This window comes from Schistocerca cancellata, chromosome 6 (assembly GCF_023864275.1).
Source record: "Schistocerca cancellata isolate TAMUIC-IGC-003103 chromosome 6, iqSchCanc2.1, whole genome shotgun sequence".
Lineage (NCBI taxonomy): Eukaryota > Metazoa > Arthropoda > Insecta > Orthoptera > Acrididae > Schistocerca > Schistocerca cancellata.
In genome coordinates, this window is record NC_064631.1 from 246,654,527 (window position 1) to 246,669,965 (window position 15,439).

The following is a 15,439-nucleotide window of genomic DNA, read 5'->3' on the forward strand; positions in this document are numbered from 1 at the left end:
GGCAACATTTGCAGATGGCCACACATAAAGTAAAAATATTACGTGGAAGATTATCGTGAACACAGTTTTAACAGAGATTAATTTTTGCCTCAGTTCGAGTTTGTCACTGAGCTAATATTCCCATTTTTTGGTAGCGTTACAAACAAAATTAATGAATTCCAAAATATGCTGCATATGGACTATTGCGAACGCAGTTTCCCCAAGCTAAATGGAATTTCAAGATAATTTTATATGTCTAGCGGCATGAGGAGTCGCGGTGGCGTACCACACACGCAAGGTGCCCTATATGCCTGAAGCACCCAGACGAAAAAGTACTGCAATCAATGGTTTGTTAGCTAACAGCCGGAATATTCAGCTAAACCTCGGTCTACACAACAGGCATGTTGATGGCTTCATAAGAACTGTGTTGTTGTGTCAGTACACAATGGGTGGGAAAATACATCTTCACATGCACCTATTTAACTACACCTTTACCCCACCAGTTAGTCTGTCAGTTTTAATTCATATAAAGTGTGCATTGACTGCAGTGTCATCTGTTATTGGCCGGAAGCAGATGGCCAGAAATACATAATAGATTTATCTGTGCGTTTGACTGGATAGAACTTATCCCCCACAGCGCCCTCGCTGAGAGAGCACGTATAGATCGTCCGGCACACGTTGCACGATAGCAATAGTCTGTCCTTTTTGTGTCTCTTCCACAACAAGCAGTGACTTTATATCGAGCCCTGTGAAAAAGACCGCAGCTATCATGGCGAGAATTGAACTAGCTTATCTTCGATCTACAAGAAAAAGCCTGAAACATTTGAGAAGGGTTTCTGATACATTCTGTCGTTTCCAGTAGACACGCGACAGTAGCGCACAATCTTGTTTATTACTGCAATGTACAACGATGTTTGACTATTATCCGCGATGCAAACCTATCCGAAGTCGTTATCTACGGAGATATTCATTAGCTGTCAGCAATGAGCTAAAATTAGAGCATTTCCTTCAGTTGGTTTTCCTTTCTTCTATTTATTTTTTACATTTCAGTGTACCTCATAAAATAGCATTCAGCATATGGAAATTCTGCTTCTTTGGCTATCATGTTTCATTGGTTCAACGAATTCGAGCAAGAAGGAAATTTTCTTGAAGATGAAAGTCGACCTACAGCGCAGCAACCACCTCCACCAGAGACAACAATTTTGAAATTTGAATAATGACTGCAGAGAACACCCGTGGCACAAATTCTGCGTGGTCTTCATGTTGTACTGGCAAATGGCTTTAAAACCTTAGACTAGTTGACTTTGGAAACTTTATAGTCGGCGATTAACACTTAAAAACAAAGGGCTCAATAGTTTGAAATTCCAAGAAAAGGTGCTTAATTGGTTTTATTTTAGAAGTTCAGAATCTAAATAGACGAGGATGAAATGTGGAGTTTTCAATTTGACTGAAAGACGAAGTCATACATTTGCAGTCCAGGTTTCTCGCCGTTAGATGTCAATGGTGAAGATGCTATCAGCAAGCTGTTGAACCAGGCGCAGGGGTTGATTTCAGAAACGAAGTCGGTTTGTTGTCAACCCGGGGATACCTTCATGGATGAGAAGTTGAAGATTATTCATTATTTTGGAATATTCTTCCAACGGGGCTTCTTGTCCTCTCAACATAGGAGGGGCTATGTGGCTGAGTCTTGGAAACCAGTAGAGTGGAATAGTTCTTATGCACCCAGAGATGATTTTCACGGTTGTATTGATCTGAGTCGTCATCATCATCACATTCATCAGAATTTCCTTGCTTTGTAAACGATATGCCGCCATTGATTTCTGTCCTGGTATAGCATTTTTCTCGTCACTGCATCCAACGTTACCCCTCTCTTCTTGAGATCTTCGTTAACCTGGTCTACCCATCTCTTCTCCACCGCCCTATCAGCCGATTTCCTGGTACCTCCATCTCCACATTATGAAGAGGAGTGCGAGTCGGGTTCATCCGCTTCACATGACCTGACCACTTCAATCTCGCAGCAGTCATTCTTTCCTGCATGGGCAAGGTCACCTGCAGATCTCTCCTTAATATTCGTTCCTGACTCCGTCTCTCCTGGTTTTTTGTAGAGCTGATCTAGGGAACTTCATTCACATAGTTGTATTTGACTCACTTATTTATGACACAGGTCTCCAGGCTATACGTCATAATCAGCAGGAGATAGGTTTTATACATGGTCTGTTTAACTCTTAGAGGGACTCCCTTGCCCCTGATTAGGTTTCATACCGGGTGGAAGAAGCTAAACCTTTTCCTACTCTTTCCTACTTTTTGAAGCTTCTAGTTTGGCACTTCCATCCCTTGATACGACTTTACCCAGATAACGGAAACTTTTCATAATTCAGCCTTACCTTCTTCCAGTATGATGTTAGAAGGTGTGGGTGTACCACTCATAGCCATTGCCACTGTCTCGCTCTTACTCACAGTCAACTTGAATTCTAAGTTGTTTATTCCAGTAATCCGGTCTCCTCTGAGCCTCAATTTCTGTCACTCCCCAAATGGTGATTTCATCAGCAAAAGCAAAAACATTCAAATCTTCGTTTTATACTTCCTTATTTCTTTCACGAATTTCTCCATAATCGTAATGAAGAGTAATGGGGAAAGCAAACTGCCTTGCTAACACCTCTGAGTGTTTATTTTATTTGTGTGATGGCTGTTCAATCACACCGTAGTTCAATGTTCAGCTGCAGAAAAGGCTAAACTAAACGCAGAAGGACGAAGAGTATCTGCTTATGCTCCGCAGTTAGTACCGCAGAGTTTTTGGATAAGGTTGTTTCGTGTGTTTATTTTCCAAGAAGTCTTTTCGAAATGCTTCCTGAAAGACAGTGTCCTTTCAAGATAATGCCAAGATAATGTGTGACTGATAGACAGGCTCTTTGTCCTTCATACGAACCTTCAGTTTATAGTCTGCTGCTCTGTTGTTTGAGTGTTAAGGCTGATTTTGGTTTTAGAAACATTCAGTATGAGTCTCCACATTGTAAAATATTTATGTGGTTCGCCGATATCATCAGTTGGAGTGTTTTCAGCACTTTTGAACTCCTTGTGCTGAACCACAAGTGCTAGATTGTCAACATATCTAAACTTCTTTGCTCTTCTTCAGGTTTGTCATCGCTCTGGAATGTCATGCAGGTATGTTGCTCCAGAGCTCAATTCCGTTATCGAAGAGGACGCCATGTATCGCATCAAACTGTTAGTAGACGATCGCATGATGCGAATCTCCATTCCCAAAGACCATGGCAATCACCATGTCGTACACTACAACACCATGGTTTCCGCAACAGATAGGCAAGAAATCATGCAGAATGGACGTCCCACGATTAGCGTCGGGTGTTGTTCACGGATGAAACTCGGATCTGTTTGTACCCTAATAATCGCAGATAACGTGTCTGATGAGAGCCCGGTAATATAGAATTCCTCCAACACTGTGATCCACATGTGCAACCAGGTGGTGGTGTAGTGATGTTCTGTGCTCCTCTCGTGGTTGTTGAGGACGTGGTCGTTGAGGTCGTGGTTGTTCAGGGCACTGTTCTACGGTACAGGGGCGAGATTTTGCAACCAACAGTGGGTCCGTATTGGCAATATTTTCGTAACAATTTCATCTTGATGTTTAACAGCTCGCGCTCATCGTGTCATCCTCGTGAACACTTTCCTTCAGCACGCTAAGATTACCAGAATGGAGCGGCCCGCCTGTTACCCGGATGGGAACCCAATCGAACATGTGTGGGATCGGTTGAAACGAGATGTTTTGGAGGTCGATAACTTTTGGATTCCACCTGCCTTCCAGTAGACCGAATTGTTGGCTTACAGAACTCTGGGAGTGAAATGAATACTACCGCCAATATGGTGGTATTGCATTTAGTATATAGTATTGCTGTGTCCCAACCATGTTTAAACTTTAAACTAACTGTCTTTCGAATAGGTCTTTCAGTCTGATGCTGTTTCCCTAGTAAGAAGTCATTGTTGTTACTCCTGTCATTAAAAAACAAAAAACCAGGTGTGATGTTTGGTTTGGAGCTTGCAGAATGTTGCATTTTAACGATGAAGTCATATCGACACAACAGGTACCAATGTGAAAATAACAACTGGGATGAGTTTGCAAGCATTAAAATATAAATTTAAGCTACTAAGGAAGGACAACTTCGTACACATACAAGACAAACATTTGTCAAACCATTTGTTTGGAGAATTATAAATCATGGGTGTGAATTCTGGACGTTTCAAAATCAGGACGGCTGAAACTGGAATTAGAAGAGATGTATCTGTGGGGAAGATAAAAGAAACGTCCTCAGTGGAGATAATACCCAACGACATAGCGCTGCAAGAAATCAACTGAAAAATAACTATGTGGAAAACCGTAGAAATAAGGATAAAAAGTAATTGGAGACTTTTCACGACAATCTCATGGAGAACGTCTCTGAAGCAGAGATGATTGGGAGATCATAGTGTAGACCCAGGGCTTCACTGGCATCTAGCGTAATCAACAGAATGAAATTTAACAGCTACAAAAAAAGGCAAAAATAGAGAGAGAGACAGAAGGATGGCTACGTTAACAACGCACAGTAAGTACAATTTCCTTTTCAGTGACCAGAGAGAAAGTGAAGCTAGTGACTTCACCGATTTGATATTCGTCGTTTTCCCGCGGAAGGCATGTGAGGGCCTGCGTAGAAGACGAAGCGAGATGAGATGAGACGAAAAGAAAGGAGATGACAGAGCTCCCCGATAAGCTATCGCGGCGGAGGGGGTCGACGGCCGAAGCCGGAAGCGCCTGCGGATGTTTCGCAGACGGCGTTCCCACAGCGACAGCGCCTGTCAGGGCCTAACCATCATCTCCTACTGGACAGCGCCAAATACGGCGCTATAGCCAACTAGCATGTTGTGGGTGCACACGGAGATGTTCCTCTGGCCTCTGTCAAGGAATTCAGTCCACAAGTTTTTCCATGTATGCCATATCCAACTGAAGCCATTCGTTGATATTCAGACCATGTAGAATTACCAAACTGGGCGGGTTTTGATTGCTACATTTCACCCACTGTTCCATACAATCCCAGACAGTTTCTGTGGGATTAATACCGGGTGGTTTAGCGGGCCTTTCGAGGTGCGATGGGGTGCCTGAGTGTTCCTCAGTCCAGGAAAGTATGCTTGAAACCCTGCGACCACGGCTGTTGTCATCTTGTAAATGGACATCTCCACCAATAATGTTGAAATAAACTTCCTGTTTAATGGTTACAGTGACCTGATTGAGTAAGCCTAAATTAACGTACGGAAAAACACCCTCAAAACATGACAGAACCATGTCCAGCGTGAACTACTCTCTCCACACACTGCGAGTTAAACGCCTCATCGAGCCGTCGGACAATATAATACGATTCCAGTAAGCTACTGTCCAGTTTTTTTGTTGTCTGGCTCATTTAAAAAGTAAATCTTTGTGTGCTGCTCTGAGTACAAATACCTGGGTGTAACACTTTGTTGGGGTATGAAATGGAACGATCACATAGGCTCAGTCGCGGGTAAAGCAGATGGTAGACTTCAGTTTACTGGTAGAATACTGTGAAAGTGCAATCAGTCTACTAAAGTAATTGCTTAAAAATATTGCTCAAGCTTTTGGGACCAATACCAAATAGGAATAACAGTGGATAGTGAACGTTTACAGAGAAGGGCAGCACGGTTGGTCACAGGTTTGTTTGATCCGTGGGAGAGTGTCACAGAGATACTGAAGAAACTGAACTGGCAGACTCTTGAATACAGACGTAAACTATGCCGAGAAAATCTATTAACAAAGTTTCAAGAACCGGCTTTAAATATTGACTCTAGGAATATACTACTGTCCCCTACGTATCTCTCACAGGGATCGTGAGGATAAGATTAAAATAATTACTACGCGCACAGAGGCATTCAAGGAAGTATTCTTCCCGCGTTCCATACGTGAATGGAACGGGAGGAAATCCTAATAACTGGTACATTGGACGTACCCTCTGACATGCACCTCAAGCTGGTTTGCAAAGTATAGATGTAGATTTACGGAGGTATTCCACACTAAATTTCCGTTGCATGCAGTTCCCCACGCAATATTCGCTCGGAAACTGGTTGAGATGGACCTATGTTCACTGACAGCAGCAATTCCTGCTTGGTTTTAAATCTGTTTTCATTGACTAGATATAACATTCATCTCCAGTACTTGTCGATTAGAATATTTTTATGACCACTGTCACATTTCTACAACATACCTTGCAGGCATAAATACACTCCTGGAAATGGAAAAAAGAACACATTGACACCGGTGTGTCAGACCCACCATACTTGCTCCGGACACAGCGAGAGGGCTGTACAAGCAATGATCACACGCACGGCACAGCGGACACACCAGGAACCGCGGTGTTGGCCGTCGAATGGCGCTAGCTGCGCAGCATTTGTGCACCGCCGCCGTCAGTGTCCGCCAGTTTGCCGTGGCATACGGAGCTCCATCGCAGTCTTTAACACTGGTAGCATGCCGCGACAGCGTGGACGTGAACCGTATGTGCAGTTGACGGACTTTGAGCGAGGGCGTATAGTGGGCATGCGGGAGGCCGGGTGGATGTACCGCCGAATTGCTCAACACGTGGGGCGTGAGGTCTCCACAGTACATCGATGTTGTCGCCAGTGGTCGGCGGAAGGTGCACGTGCCCGTCGACCTGGGACCGGACCGCAGCGACGCACGGATGCACGCCAAGACCGTAGGATCCTACGCAGTGCCGTAGGGGACCGCACCGCCACTTCCCAGCAAATTAGGGACACTGTTGCTCCTGGGGTATCGGCGAGGACCATTCGCAACCGTCTCCATGAAGCTGGGCTCCGGTCCCGCACACCGTTAGGCCGTCTTCCGCTCACGCCCCAACATCGTGCAGCCCGCCTCCAGTGGTGTCGCGACAGGCGTGAATGGAGGGACGAATGGAGACGTGTCGTCTTCAGCGATGAGAATCGCTTCTGCCTTGGTGCCAATGATGGTCGTATGCGTGTTTGGCGCCGTGCAGGTGAGCGCCACAATCAGGACTGCATACGACCGAGGCACACAGGGCCAACACCCGGCATCATGGTGTGGGGAGCGATCTCCTACACTGGCCGTACACCACTGGTGATCGTCGAGGGGACACTGAATAGTGCACGGTACATCCAAACCGTCATCAAACCCATCGTTCTACCATTCCTAGACCGGCAAGGGAACTTGCTGTTCCAACAGGACAATGCACGTCCGCATGTATCCCGTGCCACCCAACGTGCTCTAGAAGGTGTAAGTCAACTACCCTGGCCAGCACGATCTCCGGATCTGTCCCCCATTGAGCATGTTTGGGACTGGATGAAGCGTCGTCTCACGCGGTCTGCACGTCCAGCACGAACGCTGGTCCAACTGAGGCGCCAGGTGGAAATGGCATGGCAAGCCGTTCCACAGGACTACATCCAGCATCTCTACGATCGTCTCCATGGGAGAATAGCAGCCTGCATTGCTGCGAAAGGTGGATATACACTGTACTAGTGCCGACATTGTGCATGCTCTGTTGCCTGTGTCTATGTGCCTGTGGTTCTGTCAGTGTGATCATGTGATGTATCTGACCCCAGGAATGTGTCAATAAAGTTTCCCCTTCCTGGGACAATGAATTCACGGTGTTCTTATTTCAATTTCCAGGAGTGTACATCTAGAAACCGGGTAACTTCATTTACGGCATGCCCAAACACCATAGCTCCTTTCTGCTCTTCTGCCATTACGTCAGCGGTGGTGGGTCACATGACCGGCCGGTACGAGTTGTACACCATATATAGCACCCCAAAGAGACCAGCGTGCTCTTTTGACAAGATGGCTAATATTTCGTTCTGTGAGCTTATTTACTAACGCGAAGGAACTAAAGGAAGATTAGGATTTATCATTCCGTTGACAACGAGGTCATTAGAGACGGAGCACACCCTCGAAATGGACCAGCATAGGGAAGAAAATCAATCTTCCCTTCTTCAAAGAAACTCTCCTAATGTATGGCTTAGCGATTTAAGGAAACCATAGAAAACTTGCATCAGCCGGGCCAAGCGTGGATCCGAACTCTCAAACCATTTACTGATACGTCTCTTTGAAAATGTAGTTGTGGAGTGCCTCGTAGGTGCACGGATCTTGTTCCAGGGTCGCAAAAAAAGCCAACAACTGATAACTTTCGTTTTTGAAAAGAGAGAATAACCACATGTGGCAAATTTCGGCTGTAATGTTGCAGTGCACCCAGCCAGGCCATTTATATTTAATTAGCGGTCAACTTAACCCCTTAGACTATCCGTCCACGCTCTTAGACCGACTCAACCTCCATATGCCACACTGTTTACATCCTTTCGTAATAAGCCACTTTATTCATCGCCTGATGCTCGCAACATTACTGGTTCCCGTAACAGGAAGAATGAGACTACGGGGAATCGTGAACAATGTTTTTAACATCGTATGCCCACCTAGGCTTGTAATACTTACAGTACTTGTATGTCTGAAAGAACACACATTGTTGACGATCCATAACTCAGGACCATCAGCATTGTATGTTTATGTTCCTTCAGATTGCAAGTAAGTAATCTTGTCCTCTTGGCCATTGCCAGCTCAAGAGTTACGCTGACCTGTTTTAATGTGTTACGAACTCTGGTATGGGTACAAAACCTAAATGGGTTGCCTCTTTTTTCCATTCTACATGTGAAATTCATTTCTATGATTGTTGTGACCGTACCTACTATGGTTGCACTGAACCGTTGTTAGGGGCGTCCTCACATGCGATTTTTTTTCCGCACACTTCTGTCTGTGAGCACAAAATAACTGGTGTGATACAGCTTCATTTAGTCCAAGGAGAAAAATTAGTTAATTACCAAAAATGAAATAAAGTATTTATTTTAAATAAAACAGTTTACGCGGCAAAATAATTTCCTTTGAGAAATTACATTTCGATGATAAGTGGCGGGTGTCTCCATGTGCGAACAGAGGGTAGGACCTCCCTTGTCACAGCGTCGTGCAAGATACTCGGTCTCCTTTCCCGCTCCGATCCTGTACTCAGTCTCTAATGATCTCATCATTGATGAGACGATAAATTCTAATCTGTCTCCGTTATTCTAATGCTTCTACATCACAGGACTATGACTTCTTCATTGACGGGACGTGAAATCTTACTCCACCTTTTCTTTCAGATTAACAGAAGAGTTTAGTAGCTTTCATAACCAAGAGTCAGTAATAGGTTATCCTCGTTTCTGCCAATGTTCAAGGATCATTTGAATAAACTGTTCTTTCAACCCAAATTTCCTTTTATAAAGGTCGCTGTGCAAGGTAACTTGTATTACGGGCAGTAAATTCATTGCTGTACCATTCTCCAAGATACATCTTTTTCTAAGTATTTCATGTAATGGTATGCCTTTCTTTCTCCATCTACTGACTGTGAGACACTGTAAAATTTCACCCATTCTCTACCTGGCTATGCAGAGTCATGCCAATTCGTTCCAGGTAATTCATCTGTCGCATCGCTTCCCCTGACATGTTGTTACGCGATTATTTTTTCCATCGCTCACAGTGGCCCTGCTTTCATCTAGAAGCTGGGGTCTTCCCACGTGTTCATACGGTGAGACAACAATCTGTTTCGTCGCCTTACCTTCAGTACATTATCGGTACAAGGTGTATGAGCAAGGGTCTGGATTACGGACTCCTGAAGATTAATGTTCGTTTCTTGTTCCTCTTATGAGAAGCCTTTACTTTAGGAAAAAAAATTATACACAGGTTCATCCGCGGTTGCTTTTCTATACGGATATGATGCTCTGTATGAAAGTGCTTGATTACAAACATACTTGTCGCTTCTTTCATCTCTGGATGCTTTGTTGTGGTGCAAAATGCCATGCCTCATCGTGGATCAGAGCCCACGTTAATCTGCATAATGTAGGCCGTGCACAGCAGCAACCAACCATAATACGCCTATGCTTTATCGCTCTGAAAAAGCACTGTTGCCGGTTTCGAATTCATATATTCATCGTCAGATTGCTTACATGCTTTTGTTAAAATACTTGGTGCGTTAGTTTACAAATTAACTGCCCTAGAATAAACAAAAAATCACAGTTTCAAAGGTATGACAATGATGGATGAGCTACCAACTCGTGTTAGGAGGCAATTTACATGAAATAACAGCTTGGAACATTTCTTTTCATCATCTTTTTCCAGTAGTAACATTCATGTTATTGTTCATTAATTTTACCTACAACCACAGCAGTCTTCATTACTATTCATGTTCGTTAGTAATAGCAATTATATTTAAGACCACTGTGAGTGTACGCGAAGAAATGAAGAACAACACGGGAGATGAAGTTTCCTGTCATATTAAAAGTGTGTTCTGGACCGGGACTCCAGTCTGGGAGTTGAAGTTTCTTGTCAGATTAAAAGTGTGTTCTGGACCGGGACTCCAGTCTGAGATTTTCGCCTTTCACAGGCAAGTGCCGACGGACTGAGCTGTCTCTTTTTTTTTTTTGTTACTAAATCTTTTATTGAATTAAAATGCAATAAATTACAAGGTTTTAGATAGAGTGGTGCGTAGGTTAACTATTATCAGTATATCTTTAAAATTATTTACAGTAAGAAAAGAATTAATAATCATGATGATGAGGGATAGTCAACTGTAGCAGTGAACATTTAGTATGAACAAGAACATTATTTTTTTATAAAACGTAAACTTTTTACATTCTTGCGAAACATTTTCTTTATGCTATGGTGGTATAATGTTTGATTTTCTTCTCGATGAAAATAATTAGAGAAATTAAACCGCAGAAGTGCCAAATTTGCTACAGGATTTAAATTTTTCACTAAAATTTTTATGTTTTACAAGCAAGTGAAGAAGTAACTTTCAGTTAATGGATGATTCGTTCAGCACGACTCACGATTCGCCCTGAAAGCCTACTTTCGCCTGTACCACATCTGCCACCTTCCAAATTTCACAGCTGTTCTCCTACATTCCTTGCAGGACTAGAACTCCTGGAAGAAAGGATATTTCGGAGACATGGTGCAGCCACAGCCTATGGGACTGTTTCCAGAACAGTCGTCAAAGCACTTTTCTGCGAAAGCTAAACGTTCCAGATTCGAGTCCCAATCCACCACACAGTTTTAATCTACTAGAAAGTTTCAAATCAGCTGCAAATCCGGTGCAGAATGAAAATTTATTCTAGGAACATTAGTGGTATTCGCTGGAGAAAGACGATGAAAACAATAATGTTCCAGGTGGTCATTTCATGTAGAATGCTTTTTAACACAAGCTTGTAGCACAACCATCATTGTCATACTTTTGAAATTGTGAATTTTTGTTGTTCCTTTGGCGATTCATTGTAAACCAGTGTGCCACGTGTTTAGATAAAAGCATAAATTTCGTCTGACTTTCGAAAATCTAACAGTGGTTTTTCCATAAAGTAAACCAAAAACATTTTGTGACTGGATGCTATTGTACACTATTAAATGCCTGTACTATATACAGCTACTGTCTAATAATGTCATCGTTTGGAATAATAGTTTTAAATTAAAGTCTATCTAAATTGGCTGGATAATGCAGCTTAGTGGCCTCAGGGAGGCAACAGCATATAACCTCGATCAGGAACAAGCATAGTGAAGCATTACGGTGTTCAATCAAACCTTCGGATTGAGGTAAATTTACTTCTGTCAACATACTCATTTGCACTTTCTATCCAGTCCTCTTCAAGGGTAATTGTGGCGCTGTGTTCTCTTGAGAGTACAGAGTACACGCAGTTCGTTTGCTAACATTTCATGTTCTCTTCCCTTTCACTGGATGTCAGAGAACAAGGTATAGATACAGGAAGTTAACATGTTATTGACCCTCTACGGAGACGCAAGGGTTTTGTACTCCCACGGCATGAGTGAAAGAACATAAACCGCATCCGAACAGGACAAGGAGCGTGTGTACACTAACTGCACAAATGGAGTAAGCATTCCAACTTAGTCTCTGATTGTGGAGCATTGGACCAAACCACCGGCACACTGTTGAGGACTGTAAACTGAGAGCCTAACTGGATGGTCCAAACGACTTTTTTTTATGGCTACAGCATCAAGACTCGACTAGAGAAGGAGACTGGATATTGGCTTGTAACAACTGTTTCTTAGTTTAATGCACATTTATATTTAAGTCTTGTTCTTGTTTTCTTGTACTATTGGACGTATTTCATGCGTACTGCTTTACGCTAAATAAATAAATCACGGAGAATTCTTGTAATGAGAAAAACGAATAAAGAGCCGACCGAGGACGCCTTGCTACCTTGCTAAGGCTCACTTTCAAATTTTTCCCTTGTTCTACGGGACCTCCAGTTTATTAACAGGTGTTCCACGTACGTTAACTGCTGCACTGGTAGAAAACATTTCATGTGGAGCTAAATTATTTCTACGGGTCCATTTATTCATGTGCGTTACTGTGTACCAGAATAGAGTGATAAAAGGTTGTCATTTTACTCGTTAAGAAACAATTTTCTATAAATATCTTTTGTGTAATCTAAGAGATTCGGTGGCTGATGGTCAATTCCTGAAGAATAAAAACTGCGTGCGCCGGTATTTTCTAAAAATTTAATGTGTTTACCGTTATATAGCCTCATTTGAACTGCATTAAAATCTTCTCGGATCTCTTGCCCACTGCCGTGTCGAACCGATGTGTGTCCGTGACTTTTCCGAAGGCATGTTTCCTCTCTCGTAAGATGAAAGGAGAGAATATACCTTCCGAAATATCGTGGACACACTGGGGACTGATACAACAATAAACCCGAGGAGATTTCATTGCAGTGAAACATGAAGCTGTAAATGTGTCAATCTGGGACGTGCATTTTAAATAATATCCAGCTTCAATTTTGATTGATTTTGGAGTAGTAGACATCCAGATCCGAAGAAACTGTACAAAGTCAATAATGTATGAATGGCCAATGTGGCGGTGCTTACCGGAATTCCAGGTGGTCCCCGCAGGCCAGGCATCCCTGGATCACCCTGAAACATAAAGCAAATTCAGTTTAATAAACAACAACATTGGTAGATAAGAGTCTTAAATAAATGAAGTTTATATTACCATTCCGAAGATACAGTGATACCAGTCTTCAAGGAATTAAATTGTATTGGTGACTGTATTACAAAAATCTGATAAAACACAGCGTTGATATAACTCGGCTCTCAAAAAATTATCTAAAAATTTGCCCACGGTTAGTACTCCATATCAATGTCATTTGCTATGTATTCTCACTGCGTATCGCGATTGCTTTCCTAGGCGGCGGAGGAAGCAATCTGTTAGAGGGTACTGTCCTGGACATCAGTCGCTTCCAGTCACTCTTTTTCCCACATATTCAAGACTACCCTTTTCAACAAGGAAGGCCATTACATGAGGAAAGCAAAGAGAAGGCTGCATTCAGTCACAGATGTCGTTCCGTGACAAATATATTTAGTAGCTGAACCTTCCAAATTCTTGCAGTGGATACGGGAACGCCCCTATAGCCAGTATAATTATACTAGTTCCTTTCGTTTTTTCCTCTGGGTTGAAACCTGGCATCAAATTGTGTGGCCAGAAGTCTTTCGACACTGCTCTGAATACATTGAGACCTCAGGATGGATATCAGATAATATTCTGTGTAGTAAAATGTATATTAACGTTTGTGGAAATTTGCAGATTCCAGAAAGAGTGACCCCGACGAATCCATCGGAGAATGTGTGTGTAAAAAAAGACGCTCTCTCTTATGTGGTCGGAGAGGTCAGTTCAAGGGCAATACTGTCGGTGAGCAGCTGCTAAGTTAAATGGAAACTTCAAAGCAAGTACCGTATGCCTCTTCGACGTCAAAGAATTCAATGCTGGCATCTGATTGCCGGTACTTGTAAGTTAGGACAGCAGAAAATGATCGGTTTACGTGAAATGGATTTGTCGTAACTACTTTCTTTTTCATTCTGTACCCTACAGGGCAGAGCAAGCTGTTTGAGGTCCAGCCTATCGTAGAGTCTCTGTTCTTTGCAGCCGAATACCATGCGAGCTAACTGGGAGAAAGAGGGCTTCCCAATTGCGAATAAATAGTAAGTAATTACCAAATACGATATATGCCTTGCCTTACAACCAAAGGAAACCATGTCTCACATAAAGATCAAAAGTCGTTGTGTGTAGAGAAAGTATGTGGGCAGGAGGGAATATATTTTCGAGTGTGTGCTGTTTTATGGCACATTTCGTCTCGTATAGGGTACGCTGCTACGACAGTATTGCGAGTGTGTAAACAGTGTATAAACGAGGGTCGTGAGCTTTCCCCTGACATGCTACATACCGAACAGTGTGGGATACAGCTACTTGGTAGTTTGTTCTGCAGCGTCTTCCACGAAACACTATTGATTTTCCTGGTCTGCCATCCAAACAGCATGGTGGAGATTCCTCAAGAATATATCCAAGCTCTCTTTGATTCCATGGCACAACGTTTGGGGCATTGGTTCCCATGGTACCACTTCTTTCTGTGACCATTGTCCCTGAATGACTAACCTTTCTGCATTGTCATTTACAGTGTCATCCCCATATGTTTCCACTACTCCACTATCGGAGGCCAATTCTACTTTTACATTAAAATTTCCCACTAAACGTTTTACTCTGCGGGTGCTTATCTTCTCTGGCACCTTCGTCACTTTTTCATAATACTCATCGAATTTCACAACACGGAAAAACTGCTTTGTGCACTGAAAATAACCTTAGAACCAAGGCATTTATTTGTCAACGACTCAAATCTGGAAAATACCTGCTAATAGGATTCATTAGTGTCGACAAGTACTGACTATTAAGACTAGGCGAACCGCAAAAGAAATAAACAGAAGAGGACATAACGCCTGGGGAGGGTTTTGTCAACTAAATATGGTTTTCTAAGCAATGCTTCCGATGTGTTTAGAACCGAAAATTTACTATCAGTTTTTTTTTTACTTTTGCGTAAGAGATTTTTAATGTGAAATCCATACAAAAATGAAGAGAAATGGATATATGCGTGTTGGGAATTTATAGGAAAGACAAGAAAGCAGACAAATGGAGAAAGTAACAGGAGAGTGAAAGATGTAATTAATACTGTAATGGTGGGCGGGACACGAAGCTGAGCGAATGGAAGCCAGTTGGACAGAGGAAGCTCATTGGTGCATTCCGAAAGATGAGACCTAGAGCACATGCAGCAGGAACATGGATGCGTACCGCTGGATTTCACATTTCATGAAGACGTTTGGAGGATGGATTAATCAAGCAGCGAAGCCAAACTGTTGCTGATAATTACATAAATTTTAAGAGTCTAACAAAGTAGTGATAACAGAGATCTAACAAAATAGAGTTGTGATTCAACAGTAAATTAATCCTTCTTATTTTAACCCCTGAGAAATTTTACTCTCTCTGCTTTACAGAGTCTTTTCCAGCACGTGGGATCTCCACACTAT

At 42.7% G+C, this 15,439-nt stretch overlaps 1 protein-coding gene across 1 annotated transcript in view; it reads right to left on the reverse strand.

Moving 5' to 3' along the window:
• Positions 1-15,439, reverse strand: part of LOC126191497 (collagen alpha-1(IV) chain-like) — a 594,967-nt gene that overhangs the window by 186,335 nt on the left and 393,193 nt on the right. Inside the window, exon 3 of the mRNA XM_049932389.1 lies at positions 12,956-13,000. Coding sequence (XP_049788346.1) covers positions 12,956-13,000 — 45 coding nt within the window. The remainder of the gene's footprint in view (positions 1-12,955; positions 13,001-15,439) is intronic.